Source organism: Lytechinus variegatus, chromosome 10 (assembly GCF_018143015.1).
Source record: "Lytechinus variegatus isolate NC3 chromosome 10, Lvar_3.0, whole genome shotgun sequence".
Lineage (NCBI taxonomy): Eukaryota > Metazoa > Echinodermata > Echinoidea > Temnopleuroida > Toxopneustidae > Lytechinus > Lytechinus variegatus.
This window is the reverse complement of record NC_054749.1, coordinates 16,366,057-16,390,246: the sequence shown is the minus strand read 5'-3', so window position 1 is coordinate 16,390,246 and position 24,190 is coordinate 16,366,057. Positions and strand designations below refer to the sequence as shown.

The window sequence follows — 24,190 nt, the reverse complement described above, 5'->3', positions numbered from 1 at the left end:
TATATTATGACTGATGGCTGGAGATATTCGAAATGCAGGACCTAAAATAGATTATGACATGGATAAGGAAGTGGTTTTTCAAACAGATCGAGTACATATTGAATGAGGAAAAACTTACTGAATGAACGCTTAGATATAGATCATTACAGTCCATCGAATCGATATTGCATTTAATGTGGATTATTGGTGGATCACTGGCAATTGATTTCATGGGTCAGATCAACCTCTCTCACTAGCCAAAACCATTTCTGTACACAGCATATACATGTACAATACGTTTAAGCACGGACCCTATAGGGTCCATGGTTTGAGCTAACGGGTTTCTTTGTTCTATTGTGTACGCTTTCTACACAAACGATATGCCTCTAGCACACGATGTAATGGGCATTATGTTTTACTTTCCCCAGAAATGGGGATTAGATTCAAATTCCGGGGGGACCACTTCCATTGATAAGTGGATACCAGGCGCGACAATGGAGTTTCGAAAAGCACCCTAAATATGGAAGTAAGTCTTTTTCATATTATGAAAATGCATCTCTTAATTAGTATTTGGATTGTGACACCCTACAAGTATTGGATATGTCAGTATCCCCTTTTCAGCATTTTAAACATCGTTTTGACACCCTTATAACGCTACATAGGTCTATACGTAATGTACTTGCCCACTCTGTCCCCTTTTACGCGTGGTTGCTCTTGGTATCCACTAATCAATGGAAGTGGGCCCCCCGGGCGGCCTCTCGAGCTCTAGGAGGAGTCAAATGTGGCTTTGGAAAGTCGTCCTCAATCGGATATATCGCTGTTACCATAGTAGCAACCAGAATTTTGCACACGAAATGCATATTGAACGTTTCCGTCGCAGATGCGAAACGAAAAAAAAAATCTCATGTCACACAATTTGCATTGCCGGCTAGAGTTTTACGACGGGCCCAAAAAGTATCTTCCAAAATCAACTACCGTTGTAAAGTAGCGTTCGCGTCCTCAAACGAAAGGTCGGGAATACCCACCTCCACACCGCATACATACCCACACCCACCTTCATATACCCACATACACACAACACGCACACCGATAAGTTTAAATTCACTTTCTTGTGATTTTATGTTCATAATTGTTAATTACATAATAAAATGAAAAGCAAATTGAATAAGAAAATGTTTTCACTCACTTCCAATTAATTTGATCCAATTTGATGTTCGCTCCTAAATTACTAAGGTGTGAGAAAAAAATTCTGTTTTTTGCACAATCGTGAAATTTTACCATGTCGTGCTGCAGCAGGGGATGCAGCAGCGACTATCCCATGCAGGGCAAAGGTCTTTCGAAGATTGCAGCATCGCAGGGGAAATTCTAAAAATGGGATAAAGAACATTTTTCCATATCATCGCACAAATTGAATCAACCTTTCAGAGTTCCTTTCATGAAAAATGATATATAAAACAAAGTAATGCTTTACCTTATATATAATTTTCGACAGTTTGGCATTGAATCTTATACCCCATTTGATCTTTTTAAGACAAGGCAGCTGGCGAGCATTCCTTAGGATAGTTTTCAGACTTTTGACTGGAGGTCCTGATGAGCTGGTGAATGTACTTGATAAAATAACTGAGAGAATAACCCAAGCCGCTAATACGATTTCAAACGATGTTTCACCGGTAACATTTACTTCAGGTAAGTAATTGAGAACTTTCAACAGAGTAGCTGTTGTAGTAGAGTTGGCAGTAGTAGTAGAAGATATAGTAGTAGTAGCAGTGGCATTAATGGTAGTAATAGTAGAAGTAGAAGAAGTAGTAGTAGTAGTAGTATTAATGTTAATAATAGTAGTAAAAGTAGTAGTAGTAGTAGCAGCACCAGCAGCAGCAGTATATAGTAGTAATAGAAGTAGTAGCAACAGTAGTAGTAGCAGCAATAGAAGTAATAGTAACATTAGTAGTTATAGAAGTAGGAGTATTTGATGTTGCTGACGTTACAGTAGTAGAAGTAGCAGCAGCAGTAGAAGTAATAGTAACACTAGTAGTAATAGAAGTAATAGTATTTGCTGTTTCTGACGTTACAGTAATAGTATAGTTGTCGACGACGTAGTATAATATTTATGTGTTTATTTGTCTATTCATTTCTTTATTCATTTGTCCATGCATGCGCACAATGTCATAATATGAAGACAAAGTAGTAGATTATTATATTTTTCATAATAACCATCATGATTGTAAGTATTGATCACTTTCATATAAATTGATTTTTTTCATCCCAGGTGTCTGTGATAACGACCTTTGTCAGAACGGAGGTACCTGCACTAATACGGAAAACAATTCTAATTTCACGTGTTCCTGCGCCGTCGGATTCACAAGCAGAACCTGTTCAAGTAAGAAATAAACAGAACATGTAAGATGTCTCGAAATTACATGGATTTTTATACTGCATTATAATACTTCACAGATATGTACACACACCCACACTTTTTTTTGTTTTGAATAATGTTTTTATTCTGATTTCATGAACATAACATTTCAATTTAACATTTCAAATCATATATAATACTTTACACTTCATATTTTCACTTTTTTCCACTAACTTAACAAAATCATGAGTCATATATATCTTTAAAAAAAATCAACAATGAAATCAGTTATTATAAAAAATGCTTAAAGACAAAACTCCCCCCCACCACAAACACACCCAAACACACACACACACACACACACACACACCCAACACACCACTGCCCAGAAGATCTGCTCACACTCATTATAAATAAATCATGTTTAAAAGTACAAAACAAATCGATGAAAAATTTTGAATATAACAAGCTCACGGGAGAAGTATTACATATATTGAAAATAAATAAAGACTTACAACTTAACCTTGTCACAATTTTACTGTTTCCCATTTTTGCAAGTGCCGCCCTAATTTCCCCATTTTAATAGCTATTTTCTTTTCTTGATCCTTATATTCTAAAATAAGTTTATGTATATCGTCAATGGTTGGTAAAACCCCCTCCTTTCTAAATATAAATAATATATATTTTACCATAAAGATAATAGTATTACAACTTTTTATTCTATTTGTATTGCCTGACAAACCAACAAATATATCCCGCCAATTCAAGTCCTTTATTTCATCTAATTCAAATCGCTGTATCAAAGTTTCCCATATCAGTTTGACCTTTAAGCAAGACAAAAATATATGTGAATATGTTTCCGTTTCCAGTTTACAGTACGAACAGAGATTATCTTCAACAAATCCAAATCTAAACAAATTAACTTTAGTGTAAATTGCCCCATGCAGAAGCTTAAATTGAAATTCCCTCTGTCTTCCAATTAATAATGTTATTCTTGGTCTAAAAAAACATTCACTTATTTCTTTCTCTGTATAATTATAATTATTTTGTCCATCTCTTATCTGTAAATCATATGACTTTTGCAATTCTTTAATAAAATATTCATATATTTTTCTTGATAATACCTCCTTAAAGCTAATTTCCCTCCCCAACAGAAGCAAGTTTATATTATAATTAATTAAGTCTATCTCACAAAATTGTATCGAACCTAAATCATTTCTCCAATCACTTGGAATTGCATGATATATTTCACCTATTATAAACAAAAGATCACTACCCATACCAAGGTTAAAAAAATATGCGACTGGTTTAACATGTCCATTGTCAATGATATGTTCAACCTTAATTAACCCTCGTTCTAATAAATCTTTATCAAATATCATTTTATTTTTTATACAAATATTCTTATTATTGAAAATGATTGGATTTTTAGAACCATTGAAATGTCTTAAATTATCAATCTTTTGCCAAGCATCTAGCATTTCCAAATAATAAGATGGAATATTCAACTTACTTTTTATCTTTTTCATTTCATAATCACATAGAAAAATTAACCTTCCTCCAACTGAACTTAGGGAATAATCAAAAAATAACTTCCACCCCAGATTTCTTTCTCCATACAAAAGTCTTTTTACCCACATTATACGCTGCGTTCTAACAAATATTTCAAAATTTATCATTTTAACCCCACCACAATTATTAATTCTGATACATAATTTTTTCTTTTAATACGATCTTTCCCTCCCCATATAAAATCAAATGATAATTTCTCGATTTCTATATACACCCATGAGGGGACAACAAGGATGGATGAAACATAATTTAACTTTGTCAATGCATATGTTTTCAATAAATGTATTTTTCCCATAATAGTCAAGTCTCGTTGTTTCCACCAACCTAAAAGCTTTTTCATTTTACTTAATATTTCTTTATAGTTCAGATCATCTTTTAATCTAAAGTCAACTGAAAATATTACTCCTAAAATTTTAACTTCCCTAACATATTTGCCAAATACATATACAGGGTCATTTGTTTTTCCATTTTCCTTACCCATGTACATAAAATGTGTCTTGTCCATATTTACCTTTAAGCCACTGACTTTTTCAAATTCTTCAAAAATATAATGCAACCTTTTTATTGAATCCATGTCTTTCAAAAAAATTATCATATCATCGGCATACAAGACCTGTCTTATTTCATGCTCCCCCAAACTTATCCCTTTAATAATTTTGTCCCTTCTTATTTCATGTGCCAGTAATTCTATTGCAATAAAAAACAAATAGGGCGAAAGTGGGTCACCTTATCTGACCCCTCTTTCTACATTAAAGTAACCGGTGGAATACCCACCATTCATAACACAACTACTTATATCCTTATATAGTATTTTCACCCAAGAACAGAATGACTCCCCAAAACCAAAAAAATTGAGTGCTTTCAATAAGTATTGATGAGAAACAGAGTCAAACGCTTTTTCAAAATCTACCGCAATCAAAAATCCTTGTCCTTGCTCCAAGTAATGTCTAGAGTAAAATAATATATCTTCTATTAGTCGAACTGCTTCCCCAATATTTCTATCTTTTATGTATCCCACCTGATCATAATGAATTATTTCGTTTAAAACCTGTTTGATCCTTGCTGCCAAAACCTTGGATAATATTTTGTAGTCTACATTTAATAACGTAATGGGTCTGTAATTTTTAATATATAAAGCATCTTTTCCTTCGTTCTCTATCAATGTGATAGTCCCTTGTTTTTGAGAAATTGTTAATTCCCCTCTTATATATGTTTCGTTTAATACTTCTACCAACAAATCCCCTAACACTGGCCAAAGTGTATCATAAAATTCTACGGTAAAACCGTCATTTCCAGGTGACTTATTCCATTTCATTTCTTTTAACACCTTAAAACATTCTTCTTTTGTTATTTTACCTTCACATAATTCTCTGTTCTGTTCACTTAATTTTAAGACTTCGTTAAAAAATAAAGTGTTATCATAATAACTTTCATTTTTCAAAGAATATAATTTTTCATAGAAAATCTTTATTTCTTTTAAAATATTATTTTTGTCCCTAATAATTTCTCCATTTTCAATGACTAATTCTTTAATAACACTTTTCCTCTTATTTATTTTTAACAGTTGTTCGAAGTACTTCATATTATTTTCCCCATCCTCAAACCAATCTGCTCTAGAGCGAACTTTAATTCCTTGCCGAGAAAAATTATATAATTCATTTAACTTATCTTTTTTCAATTTAATTGTATCAATCACAGATCCCGATGATCCTCACACACACACACACACACACACACACACACACACACACACACATATATATATATATATATATATATATATATATTCGGAAGATATTCCACGTGTTGGAGTAATATTAAGAGAAACAAGGTTGAAACTTTTACGCTTTAATCCAACAAAATTTATTGAAGTCCACAAATTTTCGACGAATACATACCGTCTTTATCAAGTGAATCACTTTCATACGAGACAAAACATGTTAACAAAAAGTAAACACCGAATTTACATTAGAGCATATCTCATTAATGATTCGTAAGGGTTGGCAACTGTGTTTGTTGAATTACCTTGTTTTCGCTACCCAGGGTTTCACGCGGAAAGCGATCTTCAGGCGGTGTGTTGTCCAAGTGATGACTATCTTCAAATACGGCGTGCTGCGGTTCGTTTTCCACGGTCGAATGGTCCTGTTAAAAGAAAATCATTCGTAGCTAAAAGGAAGAGTGGCGTCTGTACCCTTTTCCTTGAGGAAAAATATTTCATCTTCACGAACAAACACACACTCAACAAAAGATCGGAGCTCATTACTAAATGCAAGCAATCGGGACCATTCGACCATTCGACCATGGTGGAGGTGCCGTGGCCGAGTGGTCTTAGGCGCCTGGCTATACATGGAAAGTCCGGGGTTCGATGCTCGGCCGCGGCACCCATGCCCGTGAACAAGGCATTTAATCTACAATGCTCTTTTATCATGCTTTCAAATAAATGTAAATGCTATATGCATTAATGGTAACTAGGTGTGAACTTGTTTAAAAAAAATGAAAGGCGAACCGTAGTATCCCACAAGAACAACTGCACAGACAGCCTGAAGATCGCTCTACGCGTAAAACCCAGTGTAGTGGATCCAAGGTATGTTCAACATTCTAATTGCTCTACCCCCACGGTATTGAGCACTTTCCAATAATCTTATGAACTGAATTATTCCTATATACCTTTTGAAATGATATATTATTGTTCTTTGTATGAAATAATGCAATAATAAATTTCCTCACTTGCTTATCTATATGTTACCATGATCAAAAGAACAGATATAAGTAAAAATGATAACGAGGATAAAGGAATGAAAGAACATGAGACCTACTTTGTAATGTTGCATATAAGAAGATGATAAATGGGAGAGGAATGGTCTCAGCAAAAATAATTACGTGAAATGGTTCGTTAATTTACATGTTTATAATTTATTATGTGAGAAAATGGTAAAATACAGAATTGCAGCTTATATAAGAGAACGCTCAAGTTATGGGCGATAACATTAAAACATTATGATACAATGCAGAATGTTTTACTGGTCAATATTCAAATTCCAGAAAAGGTTTCTTATTACGCAAACAGGTAGGATCTTGAACTTGTTATACACCTAGCTCCGTGTGTGTCCCTAATGCCTATGAATTCTTCATGGTGACAAAGGCTTATTAGTCAATGTGAGGTGATTTTTTTTTTCAAACTGACATAGATCAATCTTTGCAAATATTTTGGTTCATCCATTTGCCATGAAATCTTCTATAACCTTTATAAGGAAGAAAGTTCTTAGTTAATCAATACCTTGAGGATTGATTTTTACCTCACAAGAAAGATATGAAGTTGCATAATATTTTGTAAAATATCGATGAGTACGATGGCATAAGCCCTTATCTTCACCCAAACAACTCTCACTCTCTCTGGTTTCTTCTTTTCTATTAAATTCAATATTTTATGGTTGAATTTTAATTTAAGTGGTATGATCTTGTATGGTTCCCCTCTCAACAGACATTGATGACTGCGCAGGAGGGCCTTGTGCTAATGATGGAACTTGCCAGGACGGTGTAAATGGTTTCACTTGTACATGTCCATCTGGATGGGAGGGCAATATATGTGATACAGGTAAACACGAAAGCACAACATTTCGGTATATTTCATTTCAACTCAACAACGCAAATCAATATCGACTTAGCAGTAGTAACAGCCATGCAAATCGATTTTTAAAGTAAAATTTGATTAATATGTCAGATCTTACTGTATGATTATCACAATAATCAAGTTATGAAAATGTGAACGTTATAACAACTCTAGTAATATCACTGGAACATTCTGCATGTTATAGATTATTTTAAGAGCAATGTGGACGTAAAGAGAGATTATAAAATTGTCTTATTATTTTATACTAAGTCTAATATGAAAATCATGTTCGGCAGAAAAATAATTACCAGGTCTAGGCATACGCAGTACCCCCCCCCCCCGCCGGAATGACGACACAATATCGTTTTTGGATATTCTTTCTATTATCAAGGCAAATTTACATTGCTAAGTTGAAATGACAGATTATAAAGTTAGGCCTATATTGATATTTTTTGTGCACACCCTGCCAATATAGAAAAAAGAGTGTTAGTAATAGATTTTGCATGTTATGTAGAGATACTTTCGGAATTAATTTCCACTGCGCTGCAATAATGCGTCTTGGACATTGAACGTGACCTAGTAACAAGTTTCTCGATCTGCCAAATACCAGTAAATTGAGACAATGCTGCTTATTCTCATTAATATATCTATTACTAAGGTTAAGAATGAAATACGTTCATAATATATTGGTATAGATACGAATGAATGTCAGAACAACCCATGCGGTAGCCAGGGAACATGTGTCAACACTGAAGGATCCTTCACCTGCAACTGTATCTCTGGTTACGAAGGTCCCGTATGTGACGCCGGTAAGTTTTCCTGTGGAATAATGTAGCTTAACGTAATTCACTAAGCTTAATTCCTCCGAAATCATAATTTCTACTTTTTATGAAGTGCTTTTGAGCCAAATAACTTGTGATGAGCTTTTCTACCGTTATTGACTTCTGTTTGAAAAAAATCATCCGTCAGGTTGTGCATCAAGAAGCACACATGATATGTACATTTAATACTTTCCAAACTTCACAGGAGATATATTTCAAAATAGTATTTAGTTGAATTTCAGCAATTGACAATTTATCTCGATAATAACCTCAACCTCCGACCATGATATTAGAATAACTTCATGTTTCCCCCAAAAAATGACAAAACATTTAGGCAGCTAATTACGGATTTTTTTAATTTTTTTTTTGGCTGGATGAGTCTATTATAATCGTAATTTCAGGGGGGCTCAACGTTAAGATTTAATGTTCTTCAGATTTACCAATACTAAACATGTTTTTAAATGTTATTTTAACTACTAGATATTGATGAATGTGCCACCGATCCTTGTCAGAACGGGGGAACTTGCCAGAATGTTGAAGGCTCCTACACGTGCCAATGCATTACAGGATGGGAAGGCCAGGATTGTGAAGCAGGTCATATGGCTATATCTTTGTCTGTCTTTCTCTCTGTCTGTCCCTCTTAGTTTCTCGAGCTATCTGTTGGAAAATTAAAGCAAATCGAATATTTAACCTTTATATTTACTTTCATTTCTTTTATTCATTTCGAATAGGTGTCATTTTCTTACATATTCTCGTACTTTATGCTAATTAAACAACTCAGTGATACGCTTTTGGATGCGTTGCTGTCCATTAGTGATGTTGTCTTATGACTGCATGTTCAGCTTTTAATTGTGTACAGGTCACTTTCCTATTTTGAGTTTGTATCGACTCTCATTAAAAGGGCCATGATATGAAATTCATCTCAAATTCATCTGAAATTCATAACTTCTGTAGTTGTTTTCATGAATAAATGCACTGAAATCCGCGAAGTAATAAACAGTAACAACGAATTATATGTGATTAAAGCCCAGCATATTAACAATGATTGATCACGTACCCTGTAATTTTTTCTTCTATGTATTTCTTATTTTTAGGCCTTTAGGTTCCGAATCAACTCTATACTTCTGCATTCGAAAAACAATTTTATTTTTCATTGTGTTTTATTTTTATCATGAGGATATTGGAAGAAATAAAAAAAATTGGTATCTTCAAATCAATTTATTTGTTTAGTCAATTATTTAATTGTTCATTATTTTCATCCCCCAAAAGATTATAACTTGTATCAAAACCTGAAAAAATCTATATCTCAGGAGAATTACCTGTGTTAGGGTTATCGAGGAGTAACTTAGGAATGTGCCCCGTAGTAATAAAGTGGTGCTCAAAAAGCTAGTAACCCCCACCACCATGTTTTGCATGTTTAAAATGTTCTGTCATGTAGTAGATATTCAATTGTGAAGTCACGTGATGAAATATAACATTAAATAAAGATTCTTTTTCTGGTCTCGCTGAACATTGTAGAGTTGTTGTCTACATTCAACACTCAGCATAAATGGGTGCATTTTGTGGTGGGGTTCACTAACTTTTGAGCACATCTACTCATGCCTACATCGGGTAAGTATGCCGCTAGACTTACACATTTTAGGATTGTGAGTCAACTTGAGCTTGACCAGGGGCCCGTTGCAGAAAGAGTTGCAATCAATCGCAACTCTAAAAATCACGCGCAACTTGATTTTCAACCAATCAACAGCGCGCATTTGGGACTTGCGATTGATTTTTTGACTTGCGTTTAAACGCAACTCTTTCTGCAACGGGCCCCTGAGAAAATAAAACGGAAGTTTCACTTGTACGCTAATAAAGGTTAGAAGCGAAGTTGCATATTATCTTTAGGGTGCTGTTTAATTGCAATGGATATTTTGATAAGCCATTATGTATGCAATTATTGTTTTCGGTAGATGTCAACGAATGCGACACGAATCCATGCCAGAATTCAGGTGTCTGTATCAACAACGACGGTTCTTTTACGTGTGATTGTAGACCTACCGGACACACAGGACCTCTATGTGAAAATGGTAAAAAAAGCAATGAAATTATTCGCTTCTTCCATTTCTGGCTCGTGTTTCATAAAGCTGTTCGTAAGCTAAGAGCGACTTTAAGAACGACTAGTGAACCTTTATTACGTGTTAAATAATGACCATTGAACATTTAATGGTGAATATCATTTTCCACAAGAAAGATATATGAAATGGCCCACGGATCACTCAAATTCTCAAATTTGAGAATAAAATTCCTTGACAAGACCAACCTAAAATAAGTTACCATGCTATAGGAGTCTATCAAAAAGTGGAGATCTGTGGCTCGTCTTACAAAGAGTTGCGATTGATCCGATCAGCCGCAACTATGGAAAGCCAGCAAAGTCAACATATAAAATGCATGTTTGTTCAAAATATTTTCGAGATATGAATGTATATCCATGAATCCATTGATTTCTTGATAATTTGGTGTGTTCGCCTTTGTTTAAAAAAGGACATTTTGCAAATTTTCTGTAGAAACAATTATGGCACTGATGAATTTTCATAGAGTTACGATTGATTGGATCAATCGTAACTCTTTGTAAGACGGGGCCTAGATGTTTTGCTTTCAAACTGTGCTGTACTGTTCGTCAACATACACTGCCGATAAAATAGCTGAAAGTACAAATCGTTTTTTTTTTCTTATTCAATTAAAGACATAGACGAATGTGCATCTAACAACCCTTGTCAGAATGGAGGCACTTGTAACAACTTAGCTGGAACCTATGAATGCACATGTATTTCGGGATATGAAGGAACCAATTGTGAAAACGGTATGTGTTAACCGATATTATGTATTTTTGTATTAGCCGGTACTATGTACTTTTGTATTAAACGGCATTATGTATTAACCTTTTCCATCTTGTTACATTTGTTATGTGCCAAAAACCGCTATTTCCAATTTTGGAAGGATTTTGATAGTTTCTTGCTATCTTGCCATTGTCATTCATTTCACAAGAAAGACGAGTCCATTCCCTTGTAATTAGTAGAAATAATTGAAATAAAAAACCATTTGACAGAGCGCTCACTGTTTTTCTTGAAGGGATCTTGTCTAGGCATCTCAATGTCACACATTTTTGGCACGCACCAAAAAGTATTGGAGATTCTTTCTTTTCTTTTTTTGGGGGGGGGGTTGTTGCTCAAAAGTTATTTTCCACGCAATTTCCACTCCAAAGGTTCCTAATATGCGTAGGAAACATTTCCACTAAAATACATTCGTTGTTTTAAGAATAATTTTGCTTATATTTGAACTAAGTTTGAGAATGCTGTTACATGAGCAATGAGAGTAGATATGTGGCCTTCTATTAGAGCTTTAAATCATCAGGGTTGGCGGATTTAAATCACGTTGATTTAAATCGTGATTTAAATCGCGATTTAAATCACCATGATTTTTTTAAAAAAATCATTGATTTAAATCACTTCCATTGAAACATGTACAAATCATGGACAAAGTATTTGTTCAATGCAGTTTTAATTCTTCAAGTCAACTGAAAAACTTTGAATTAACTTTATATCAATAAAAGATCAACAAAGTCTTCATATCTACTTAAAACAAATTAAAATCAAATTAATAAAATCAGGTAATTCCTTAAAAACTACAGATGTATGTTGTCAATAGGTACTCATTTTTTGTAAATTATGTCGAGTTTTTCTTCTGAAATTTTACATTCTTTGTCAGTTATTATTAGTCAATTTCTTTCTTGACATGAAGTTTTCACATAATCCAACTTTTCAGAGAGCAGTTTGTAAAAAAAAATATATAATATATAAAAGTCAATGAGAAAAAGTTTGTTGGCAGTTTTCCAGTTTTGATCCTTCGCCTACACATAACTACTTCTGTCATGTAAAATAAAAAAAATGATACCTACATGTAATCAACATATTTAACATGCCTCTTATTTCGTATTGTTACATTTATCATACATTTGATGTTTTAAATAACATAATTATAAAAATCACATTAACATAATGTAGTACAGTCATAAGCTTTCTCTTATAAACCTTTTAAGTCACTGCAGCCCATTTTATGTTCAGTGCTACAAATAATGGAAGTTTTGTATCTGCATGTAATAATGGAAAGAGCTCTATAACAACAATTTGCAAAACTCAGAATAAACATTTAACACTGCATTTTAATGTTAAGATGCAGGTACTTCAGTTACAATCATTGGCAGTTGTAAGCTGTGTCTCATTTAAAATAAAATATTTCTTTTTGTAATACATATGTTGTAATTTAAGCAGTTTTGCAGTTTTTATAAAGTTTAAGTTAAAAGTAAGGAGATTCTTTTTCATACTTCATGGATCAAACAGATTTTTTTTTGTAGAGAATATGGGAATGAAAATTGTAGATTAATGTAAAAAAAATCACAGTAACAAAATGTAGTATAGTCACCCTTTGACTAAGCTATCTCCTATATTGTTCTCCAAAACTGAGAGTTTTGCATCTATATCTGTAGCAAGAGAAGAGCTTTTTATCAAAAAGATCCTAAACATATACATGTACAGTTGTAGTCTCTCTTTGACTATAGCTGTGACTAATTGAAAAAAAAATAATTGATTTGAATTATTTCTCTTACAATATACATGAATACTAGTAATTGCCAAAGGGTTTGTTGGCAGTTTTGATAAGGGATTTTTTCTCTTGGATTTTTTAAATATTTGAATGAAAAATCCCAGAGGGGAATTTTCTCTACTCACTGGGAATTCCCTATGGAATATTCCTTCATAGGCCTATGTATGATAGAATTAAGTTCAGATACATGATCCCTCAAATTTATTTTTAATTGTCCATTTTTACTGGATTTTAATTACAAAATATGTGGTTAAGAACAATATTAGGGGTGAAATGTATAACATCAATATTGATGTCATTGTAAGAGTAAGGGGGGGGGGATAATTACCCTTTTTTTCGAAGGAACTTTTAAAAAATCAAAAAAATCAAAAAAATCTGATTTAAATAAAAAAAATCTGATTTAAATCAAATAAATCCGATTTTTTTGATTTTTTTAAAAAAATCAAAAAAATCGCCAACCCTGTAAATCATACAGGTTATCTTGATAACTGACGAAATTGGGTTAGATTAAACAGATGAAATCGTAACGGTGCAGTACACTAAAAAGTTGGTTATTTATTGGTTATAAATGACTAATATTTACATTTTTGTTACGAAAATTAGCGGCCTTTATGAATGTGTTCAAATATTATTATATATTTATTTTCTGCATTATGAATAATTATGTGTCTTTGTGAACAGTGTTTTTGTTGATTTATATTGTAACATTTTGCAATGTATGATTGTATGATTTGAACTGAACGATATTAATAAATAATATTACAAAACAAAAATAGGGATCTTGCTAATCTAAATTTGCGCGTACCTTTTATAAAATTTGCGTAGTAGCAACAAATTATAGAAGAGTTTCTCACTAAATTGTTTTTGTCTATTGCCTTTGGCTTCATACAGAAATAGACGAATGCACACCAAACAATCCTTGTCTAAATGGAGCGACTTGTACCAGTCTGATTGGATCCTATGAATGTACCTGTGCATCAGGATTCGAGGGAATGAATTGCGAAAATGGTATTTTGTCATACATCTATTCATTTATCATATTTCATTCATTTCTTTATTCATTCATCTATTTATCTACCCACGTTGTGTATGTTCCGTTGAGGCTGAAGTGATAATAATGTTGCGCTTTTGCATTCCTATTTAGTATAATTGTTATTTAAATAAAAAGAGATTAAGAATGACAATCAATATTGCACACACATTGATATATTGGGGCAAACTTTCAAATGATTAAATAATTGCAATAAAGAAAAGCAGTCAATTCATACATTTCAGCGATTTGGGTTTAAAATATCTGAAGCGCCTTGAGCATCTACACGCTAAGAAAAAATATAAGTTTGCAGCTTTAAAGGTGCAGACCAAATGTGACACTGGGAGCACCTTTAAGGTACAACTTTGTATCTTTTTGGAAAGGGGCTACTTTGCACCTCTCTGAAAGGTACAAAGTTGCACCCTAAATGTTCTTATTTTCACCTTCAGAAGTACAAAGTTGAATCTTTCCCCCAAAAAAGAAACAAAGTTGCACTGCTAAGGTGCTCCCAATCTGACACTTAGTCTGCACCTTTAAAGGTTGAACCTAATAAAGACGGGCACGGCAACGGACCAACTTGCCTCGTTTCTTATCAGGATGCCACCTTGCCTGGCCGTCCACTTCATCTGTTAGGCCAAATTTTCAGGTGGTTGCGGAATGTTTCTGTGATGCACATAATCAGAGTTATTGATTTCTAACTCTACCTTTGATTGCACAATAAAAATTTGGCAATAACTATTGGCACAAACAAGAAAGAAATGGTGGATCGTGTGTTTGGGATAACACACCTATAATTGCAGCGTTTGGTTCCCCGTATAATTGTAAGGATTTTACAAAAAGCTTATTGAAACAGTTACTAAAATGACTATCGTTGCCAATTGACCTGATCCCCTCCCCCATCTAAAAAAATGCTTAAAGCACTTTTCTCACGTGATGACAAGCATAACATGTTCATAATATTCGAATTATGCAATTATTTTGTTAGTTCACAGACCCCTCAACACGTAAAATTTCTCCGTAGACCAGACCCTATAGGCTCTATACGTCACTATTTAGGAGCAATTTCGCAAGCAAAAATATAGTTCTATTGTCACAAGCCCTTACGTCGTATAAACATTACCAGCGGTGATATTCTCCAAAAAAATATGCAAATACTAATGGTCGTGAATAATGCTCAATTTTCATTGCAATGGTAATTTGTCTATCAATTAAATAAGTGGAATAACGATATTTTGTTTATTCGTTATAGACATAGACGAATGCACGGAAGATCAACCTTGCTTAAATGGAGCGACATGCGTGAACCAAGAGGGAACTTACGAATGCACCTGCATATCAGGGTACGAAGGTATCCATTGCGAAGATGGTACGTATTGTACGATGGTATGAGGTTTTCCACCATTTTTTTTTTGACATTTATAACAGTTGCAGTGAAATGATGGAAACGTATCTTTGTGTTTGATTTTATATTTTCTTTTCTAGACATTGATGAATGTACAACAAACAACCCTTGCATGAATGGAGCGACTTGTGTCAATCAAGAAGGAAGCTATGAATGTACCTGTATTGAAGGATATGAGGGGGTAGATTGTCAAAATGGTATGTTTTCCATGTGATTGTCTTATATCTTCTTACTTTACACTTATATTTTACAAACTTTGTGATGAAATATATGTCCCATCAATGAAAAAACTGAATGACCATATTTTTTTCTATCAATAATAGACATAAACGAATGCACGGCAAATAACCCTTGCTTAAATGGAGCGACTTGCATGAACCGAGAGGGAACCTACGAATGCAACTGTGTATCAGGATATGAAGGAAACCATTGTGAAGATGGTATGTATTATACGATGGTGTGAGATTTCCACGATTTTTGTTCTTGAGATTTGTGACAATTACGTTTGAGTGCTAAAAACTGATGTTTGTCTTTGATTGTTAATCTTTTTGTAGACATTGATGAATGTACAACTAACGACCCTTGCATGAATGGAGCGACTTGTGCAAATCAAGAAGGAAGCTATGAATGTACCTGTGTTGAAGGATATGAGGGGGTAAATTGTCAAAATGGTATGTATTCCATGTGACTGTCTAATTTCTTCCTACTTTACATTTATATTTTACTAACTTTGTGATGAAATAAATGTACCATCAATGAAGGAACTGAATTACCATATTTTCTCTATCAATAATAGACATAGACGAATGCACGACAGATAACCCTTGCTTAAATGGAGCGACTTGCGTGAACCAAGAGGGAACTTATGAATGCACCTGTGTATCAGGGTACGAAGGAATCCATTGTGAAGATGGTATGTATTATACGATGGTGTGCGATTTTCACTATTTTTGTATCGCCTGCATAGTACAGCGAGATTACAGGCGCCGCTTTTCTGATGGCGATGGCTGCGACGTCGGCGTCAACATCAAATCTTCACCGAAGGTTAAGTTTTTGAAATAACATAATTTAGAATGTATATAGACCTAGTTCATGAAACTTATCTATAAGGTTAATAAAGTATTGTCAAATATCCTGCATGACTTCCAGGTCACATGACTAAAGTTAAATGTCATTTAGGGTCAATGAAATCAATTAAATTAGATAATTTAGGGGGTAATCAACATCAAAATCATAACCAAAATCAATGGACATAGTATTTTATTATCATATGATTCTTTTTCTTTCTGAATAATTATTTACGAGCTGTTTTCAAAGTCAGCACTGCTGCTATATCGAAGCGTAATGCAGGCGAGACTGCCAGAGGCGCTCCACCTGTCATTTTTTTATCTTTGTGACATTTAATTTTTAGTGATAATAACTGATGTTTGTCTTTGATTTCTTAATCTTTCTGTAGACATTGATGAATGTACATCTAACGACCCTTGCATGAATGGAGCGACTTGTGTCAATCAAGAAGGAAGCTATGAATGTACCTGTATTGAAGGATATGAGGGGGTAGATTGTCTAAATCCTTCCTACTTTAGATTTATACTTTAGAAACTTTGTGATGAAATAAATGTGCCATCAATGAAAGAACTGAAATGACCATATTTTTTCTATTAATAATAGACGTTTATAACGAATGCACGGCAGATAACCCTTGCTTAAATGGAGCGACGTGCTCGAACCAAGAGGGAACCTACGAATGTACCTGCGTTTCAGGATATGAAGGAAACCATTGTGAAGATGGTATGTATATATTATACGATGGTGTGAGATTTTTAAGGAGAATTGTGAAGTATCATGAAAGGACATGTCGACGTTTTATCCCAGGAGTCTTTTTATCCGACAGTTTCCATAGTAACAATTGCCCTCATCCAAACAGAATCAAGGAAAGTTGTCACATCTGACAATTTGTCGGACAATGTTTATGCAACGAATCCCTGTATGAACAATGCAACTTGTGTGAATAAAAATAGGAATTATGAATATACCTGCATAGAAGGATATGACGGGAAGGACTGTAAAGTGGTCCGTTTTCAGTAATGATGTAAATTGTTTCTTCTCTCTCATACCCTTTCATTTTTTCATTCTTTTCACACCATAACATTTATTTCTTATAGACATAGACGAATGCATAACTGATAACCCTTGTATGAATGGAGCAACTTGTACCAATCAAAATGGAACCTATGAATGCACATGTGAAAATGGATATGAGGGAAGCGATTGTGAAAATGGTACGTATAACATGTCGTTATGATATTTTCCCATCATTTATCTGTTTTCCGAAAAAATAATAATCTTCAAGATTTATTGCTCATTTCCAACATGATCTTTATTTTTAAAAAATAAATGAAAGTACATCAATTCAAGGAGAAATTCATCCTGACCAAAAGTTTTTTCTCTTAAAACAGAAAACCAAGGAAAAAATAATGGTGAAGGTTTGAGGAAAATCGGTCAAAGAGTATGAATTTTAAGTTTTTTATCTGTGACATCCTATGCGATTTGTTTTGTAATCCAAAATGCATAAATTTTACTTTTAAGGGTTCCTGATGACATACATATCATTGAAATGAATAATAATAATCGCAAGTATTGTTGAATATAAATACCTAATAGTATGATTAAAATGCAAATTCATTAATAATTGCAAAGGTAACTATAATCGTTGATGCATCAATAATTGAATTGGATAATTGTGAACTAGAAGAAATTGAATTGAAACTGATTTAAGCTGGAGGTTATATAATATAAACATTGATTTTGAAAAGTAGTTAATTGAATGTATAGAACAAAATGTAAGATAGCGACAATAATGAAATAATATTAACTAGGAATGATTTGAATGAGAAGTTGAAAAACTATTGCAAATTTGTCAATAGCTGCGATCAGCTACTAAATAATACATCGATTAGTTTGTAAGTTGAGCTGTTTTAGATTGAGATAATTATTAAGTAGTTATAGTACAAGAATGAGATTGCAATTAATATATTCTTAATTGTTAAGGCATTCGATTGATTTAAGTTACTCTATCATAATTCAAATTCATTTTTAATTTCAAAACTTATCTTAGAGCCTAATTACAAAATGAAAATTAATTGAATGTTTATGTACAATATATATATACAGATAATTAATACATTGAGTAGATATACAGTATAATACAATATAAATGAGATTGCATTTTAAAAATTTTAATTGTAAAGACATTCGATCTATTTATTGAAGTTATTTGATCATAATTTCAATTCATTTTTAATTCCATAACTGAACCAAATCACAGAATGCAAATCAAATGAATGTCATATGTATATTATTTTACAGGTACTTAAATATACAATATACAATATATACATCAACATAGGCAATGTCTTATTGGTGATCACGATTCATTAATCAGCTTGATCAAGTAGGGTACCGGGCTATCCCGAAGTCTATTTGTCCTAAATCTTATCTCCGGTATCTTCACCCTCCTTCGGAGCCTCATAGCTGATCCTCTTTCGGGGGCAGTTGGAAAGAGGTGGCTGAATCGGGATTTATAGTCCAGTTTAATTGCAAAGTCTTTGCACAGTTTGTAACGTCGATCAGCCAGGGTAGCCATACCATAGTTTAGAAGAGCGCTCTCATAGGTAGAATAATGAGAGCCCATTATGATCTTCATGGCTCTTTTCTGGATGCTCTCAATCTTTCTAACCTGATCTTTTGTAAGACCAGCGTTCCACACTGGTACCGCATACTCCAGTGTCGGCCTTACAATGCTATTGAAGACTGTCAGAAGATCTCTCGCTGGTACGCCGTGGTGTTTCAAAACCCTCAGCATGTAGAGCTTACCATTTGCTCTTCTCAGCATCTCACCAACCTGTTTATCCGCAATATGTTGATTGGATTGCTGATTTTCTGTATGAGAGGAAACAGTGCGTCAGATACAACTCCAGCACCTCTGACTGGATTGATCTTAATGCAGGAATTCCACAAGGGACCAAGCTTGGGCCCATAATTTTCATCGCTCTTATCAATAGTGCTTGTTTGGATATCGACAACACTGTGAGGATATACAAATATGTTGATGACTTAACACTGCTAGAGTCTCGAGAATACAATCAGCAATCGCAGCTTCAGGGAGTCGTAGATTCTCTCAAGGTCTTTTCAGCTTCTAAGTAAATGAAGTAAATGAATCCCTCGAAATTCTTAGAGATGGAAGTATGCTTCATGAAACAACCACCTTAAGCTCCAATGGTACAAATAGCAGATGAATCGATCACTCAGCAAGAATGTGTTAAATTACTCGGCATTCACATCCATCATACAAGTGACACCACTATATTTTAATTTTATTTTGACTCTAGACAGAGATGAACTTATGATAGAAAATCCTTCAAGTTCCTAATGTAATATGTTGTGATGTAATGCATGTAAATTTTTGTTTCATTCTTGATGTAAGTTATAGTTCTTTTCGTCTTTTTTTCCAAAAAATATTTGGTTAATTTGTAAAGTAATTGACTTTTTGTTATCTTTTCTTCATTTACTTTTAACAGACATAGACGAGTGTACTTCTGATATGCCTTGTATGAATGGAGCGACTTGTATCAACCAAAATGGAACCTATGAATGTACTTGCACCAGAGGATATGACGGGAAAGACTGTGAGAATGGTAAGTTGCTAACGTTTTCACTTTTTATTAAGTGTTGATGACTGAAACAAAGCATTAGCAAAATGTAATAGGTGTATTAATCTATGAAAGCACAGTTGGTCACTTTACAGGGAATGTTCGCTAAGCAATATAAAATGGATTTAACAACATGAGAAATAATACTGCCAATTACTCGTCATGACAAATAACAACAAAGGAGTCCTTGTTAAAGGAAAAGTCCAACCCAACAGAAAGCTAATTTGAATGAAAAGAGAAATATCCAATAAGCATAACAAATAAAATATCAAAATCGGATGCAAAATAAGATTTTTTTTACATATTGAACTGATGTTTAATTTCACAAATGAGTTATAAGTACATCCTGGTTGGTATGCAAATGAGGGGACTGATGTTGTGACTTGTGTTGACGTCACCCACTCACTATTTTTTTTTGTATTCATAAAATTTGAAACATTCTCCTTTTTCCTTATTGTCATGTGAAGCAATTTTTTTGTCCTTCCTTGAACATGTAAAATTACCTTCGTTTTGAAATTGCATGGTTCAGTCAAATTAGTCCCTATTGTGAAATCTTTACAAATTCAAATATTGTATAATTCGAACGTTAAAAAACAAAAGGAATGGAGACTGAGGGACATCATCGACTCTCTCATTTGCATTTACTGAGCTGTGCATGTAAGCTTTTTTTTTTAATAAGCGAAACTTGCAAAATGTATAACTTTTTTTATTTTACATCCGATTTTGATTAAACTTCAGCATTATGCTTGCTTGATTTTTCTTTATTGATTCAAATCAACAACATTTGTCATGGGTAGAATTAACCTATACAAATTGGCAAATCAACACAGCTGTATTATGATGGACAAACGAAATATTTGGAATTTGGAATCAGCTTTGAACCTTAGGAGGAAACTGGTGTTCCGGTTTACTAATTTTTGACAAAGAACTTTTCTATCATTTGACGGTCCTTTCCAAAAAATGCCGATACATTTACTTTGTTCTTCCATCATCCGTGTGTTGCTTTGCGAACGAATGATTAAATCAACTACGGAAATTGCGAAGTCATTAAAACTGGGGATATATTTTTTATGGTAAACTACTAGTACTTGTGTCTACGAGGAAGACCATTCAACGAAATACCATTTTATGCCTTCCCCTGTAACAATCGTGTACTGCAAGCGTTACATAGAAATACCATTCTAAATGTTCGTAAATGTCTTAATATCTAATATGAAAATATAAGAATTTTTAAATATCCCACTCACAACATTTATCCAAAGGGACTTTGTTTAGGAGCAAAATTATTCTTGCTTAATTACGAGTAACTTTGCCTTATACTGTTATCGTATTGTCTATAAAATCTGTAATCTCTTAAAAAAATGAAGGCCCAGGTTTATCTAACAAACCTGATCACTATACGAGATACCACTATTTAGGTATCTTAATAATCCATTTTTAGTATACTTTAGTTAAGAATAATGTCATTTCTGCATTAAAAATAAGCCCTTTTTATCTTAAATGAAACCAATATAACTTTAAGGATAGTATGACTTTGGGAGCAATTTCATTTAAAAGTAGATACTACCTCAATTCAGCATCATTAAGAATAGATACATAACCGAATCTGACAGAACATGACAACCACCAATTGCTCAAAGATTTATTGAAAATGAAAATTGTTAGGGAACAGCTAATAAGCAAGATGGTCTGGCTTCAGACAGGAATAATACCTGAATATTTATTCCATTTGCTATGTCGAGGCTTATATATTTTGATGTTGTATAACGAAAGTCATTAAGTTAAATTCTAAGCGTCATTGCTTTTTGCAACTTTGCAACAGCTTGAATTTAACCCAAATATCTAAAAAGAATTTCACTATTCATTTTGTTATCCAATACTAATATTATTCATCTTTTCTATATAGACATAGACGAGTGTATCAGGGATAACCCCTGCATGAACGGAGCAACTTGTATCAACACAGATGGAACCTACGAATGCAATTGCACAAAAGGATACGAAGGAACTAATTGTGAAAATGGTTAGTGTTGCTTTTAATATGCCTACCAAGTATTTTGTTCATTTTGCAACCCTTCTATAATCTCTTGATAAGATATTTAAGTTTTTTTTCTAAAATGTCTTCTTAATTTAGACATAGACGAGTGTATATCTGGAGACCCTTGTATGAATGGAGCGACTTGTATCAACCAAGACGGAACCTATGAATGTGATTGTTCAGAAGGATACGTTGGAATGAATTGTCAGTTTGGTATGTATGCATTATCTTCTTATGCTCTGTTGAACTGTCGTATAAAATGAAGATTTTATCACCTAGTATCAGGGCCATTTTTTTTACTGGGAATGCTGATGTAAATTTGAAAAGCAAAAAAAAAAATTAAAAAATGGGGGATTCAAACCACTATAAAATTCATTTGGTCCAGAGAAATTTGACCAGAAAAGAAAACAAAGTTTCACTGCAATAAGCATGTAATTTTGATTACATTTTGCAATTTTTCCACATCTACCAGAATTCTAGGGGGTGCTGCTTATGGAGGATAATACCCACATCATCCCCGCTTCCCAGGGTCATGCTCAGTATCACATATCAATATATGTTTACTCTTATAATCGGATATTTTTGTAATGTATCGTCGTTCTGTGCAACGAAGTGAAAATTTATCATGTCACACAAATGCCACACTTTGAAACATTTTTTGTTCTTCTTTTTTCCCTTTCCGAAAGGAAGTTAAATGCAACACAGAATACTGGAACGTTGTTTGTTTCGACTCTAACATGGTGCGAATTCAACATTGCGGAAAGATACAAACAAAACAATTGTATTACATTTTAAGACACCTAGATAGATCCTTGTCTTTTGATTTGATGTTAGATGTTATATTGACGTCATCATCCGTGCAATTTTGGATCCATACGATTTTGCCCATTGCTCCCGCGCGCCAAGACCACCGGCAGTAAATCACTTATGTTTACAGTGCGTGAGTTTGTAATTAGGCCTATTTGAATCAACACACCGCGTTCGCTGTGAATGCATTCAAATTCATAAATGCCAAATGACAAGAATACATTTTAGGTGTCATATAAAATAAATAATGAATATTCTTTTCATTTGTTCAATGGACAGAATACTTCAATCGATGAAAGATGAAATGAATGATCCATTCATCTCATGAAATATTCTGTCCACCGCACTTATGGATATTTCTTATTTGTATATCTGATTTCTGTTCCCAACCTGCGCTTGGCCTTGCATATATTTTCAAAGACCGATAGGTTATGTCATGTAAACGTCGTTTGTATAAATGATTTTCATTGACACAGAGGGATGCACCTCCGACAGTCTTTGTATGAACGGAGGTACGTGTGTCAACCAAACTGGAAGTTACGAATGTCTCTGCATTGGATATGATGGGGATCATTGTGAAAATGGTATGTTTTTCTTTATATGGAGTCTTTCTGTTACCTTTAATACATTGTCGAAATAAAAATTTAAGAAAAGGAATACAGTCACATAAACAGGTTAGTTCTAGATCGTAAAAAATGAAAATCTCTGATTAGGTTCGTACATGTCATATATGCTTCATTGTTATACCTCTTTTCACTCAGACTTTACCGGTCATTTGTTAATAGCTTGATCCTCCTAAACGGTATACAATTTAGTTAAATTGTATTTGGCCTTACCAATAGCTCACTGTAACAAGAAATCTGAATTAAAGATAGAAGGGGTTGCTGGCCAGTTCACCCCAGATAGATGTAGCCAGGTTGTACACCATATATGCTCATGAATTAACATTACCCAGAGACTCGGAAAAGTTCCGGCATCCACATGGTAACGACACCAGGGTCTCGTTTCATAAAGATTTGTTATAGTAACAAAATAATACAAAATGTCTATTACAAATTTACCGTCAGCCAATCACATACAAGAATTAAATTATAACAACTTTTATGAAACAGGTCTCTGATGGTAAAAAATCACCCGATCAAAGTCCCGTTTCATAAGGACTCGTTATAATAACAAATGAACAGCTCCTGATACAGATTTACTCTAAGCAAATTAGATTAAAGAA

At 33.6% G+C, this 24,190-nt stretch overlaps 1 protein-coding gene across 1 annotated transcript in view; it reads left to right on the top strand.

Annotated features, from left to right (window-relative positions):
- The window catches only part of LOC121422636, a 176,514-nt gene that overhangs the window by 35,473 nt on the left and 116,851 nt on the right, over positions 1-24,190 (top strand). The window contains exons 6-24 of the mRNA XM_041617797.1: positions 1,511-1,665; positions 2,246-2,356; positions 7,386-7,499; positions 8,210-8,323; positions 8,816-8,929; positions 10,288-10,404; positions 11,061-11,177; positions 13,868-13,984; positions 15,256-15,372; positions 15,489-15,605; positions 15,732-15,848; positions 15,963-16,079; positions 16,205-16,321; positions 17,080-17,199; positions 17,574-17,690; positions 19,989-20,105; positions 22,027-22,143; positions 22,255-22,371; positions 23,442-23,549. Of these exons, the coding sequence (XP_041473731.1) occupies positions 1,511-1,665; positions 2,246-2,356; positions 7,386-7,499; positions 8,210-8,323; positions 8,816-8,929; positions 10,288-10,404; positions 11,061-11,177; positions 13,868-13,984; positions 15,256-15,372; positions 15,489-15,605; positions 15,732-15,848; positions 15,963-16,079; positions 16,205-16,321; positions 17,080-17,199; positions 17,574-17,690; positions 19,989-20,105; positions 22,027-22,143; positions 22,255-22,371; positions 23,442-23,549 (2,240 nt within the window). The remainder of the gene's footprint in view (positions 1-1,510; positions 1,666-2,245; positions 2,357-7,385; positions 7,500-8,209; positions 8,324-8,815; positions 8,930-10,287; positions 10,405-11,060; positions 11,178-13,867; positions 13,985-15,255; positions 15,373-15,488; positions 15,606-15,731; positions 15,849-15,962; positions 16,080-16,204; positions 16,322-17,079; positions 17,200-17,573; positions 17,691-19,988; positions 20,106-22,026; positions 22,144-22,254; positions 22,372-23,441; positions 23,550-24,190) is intronic.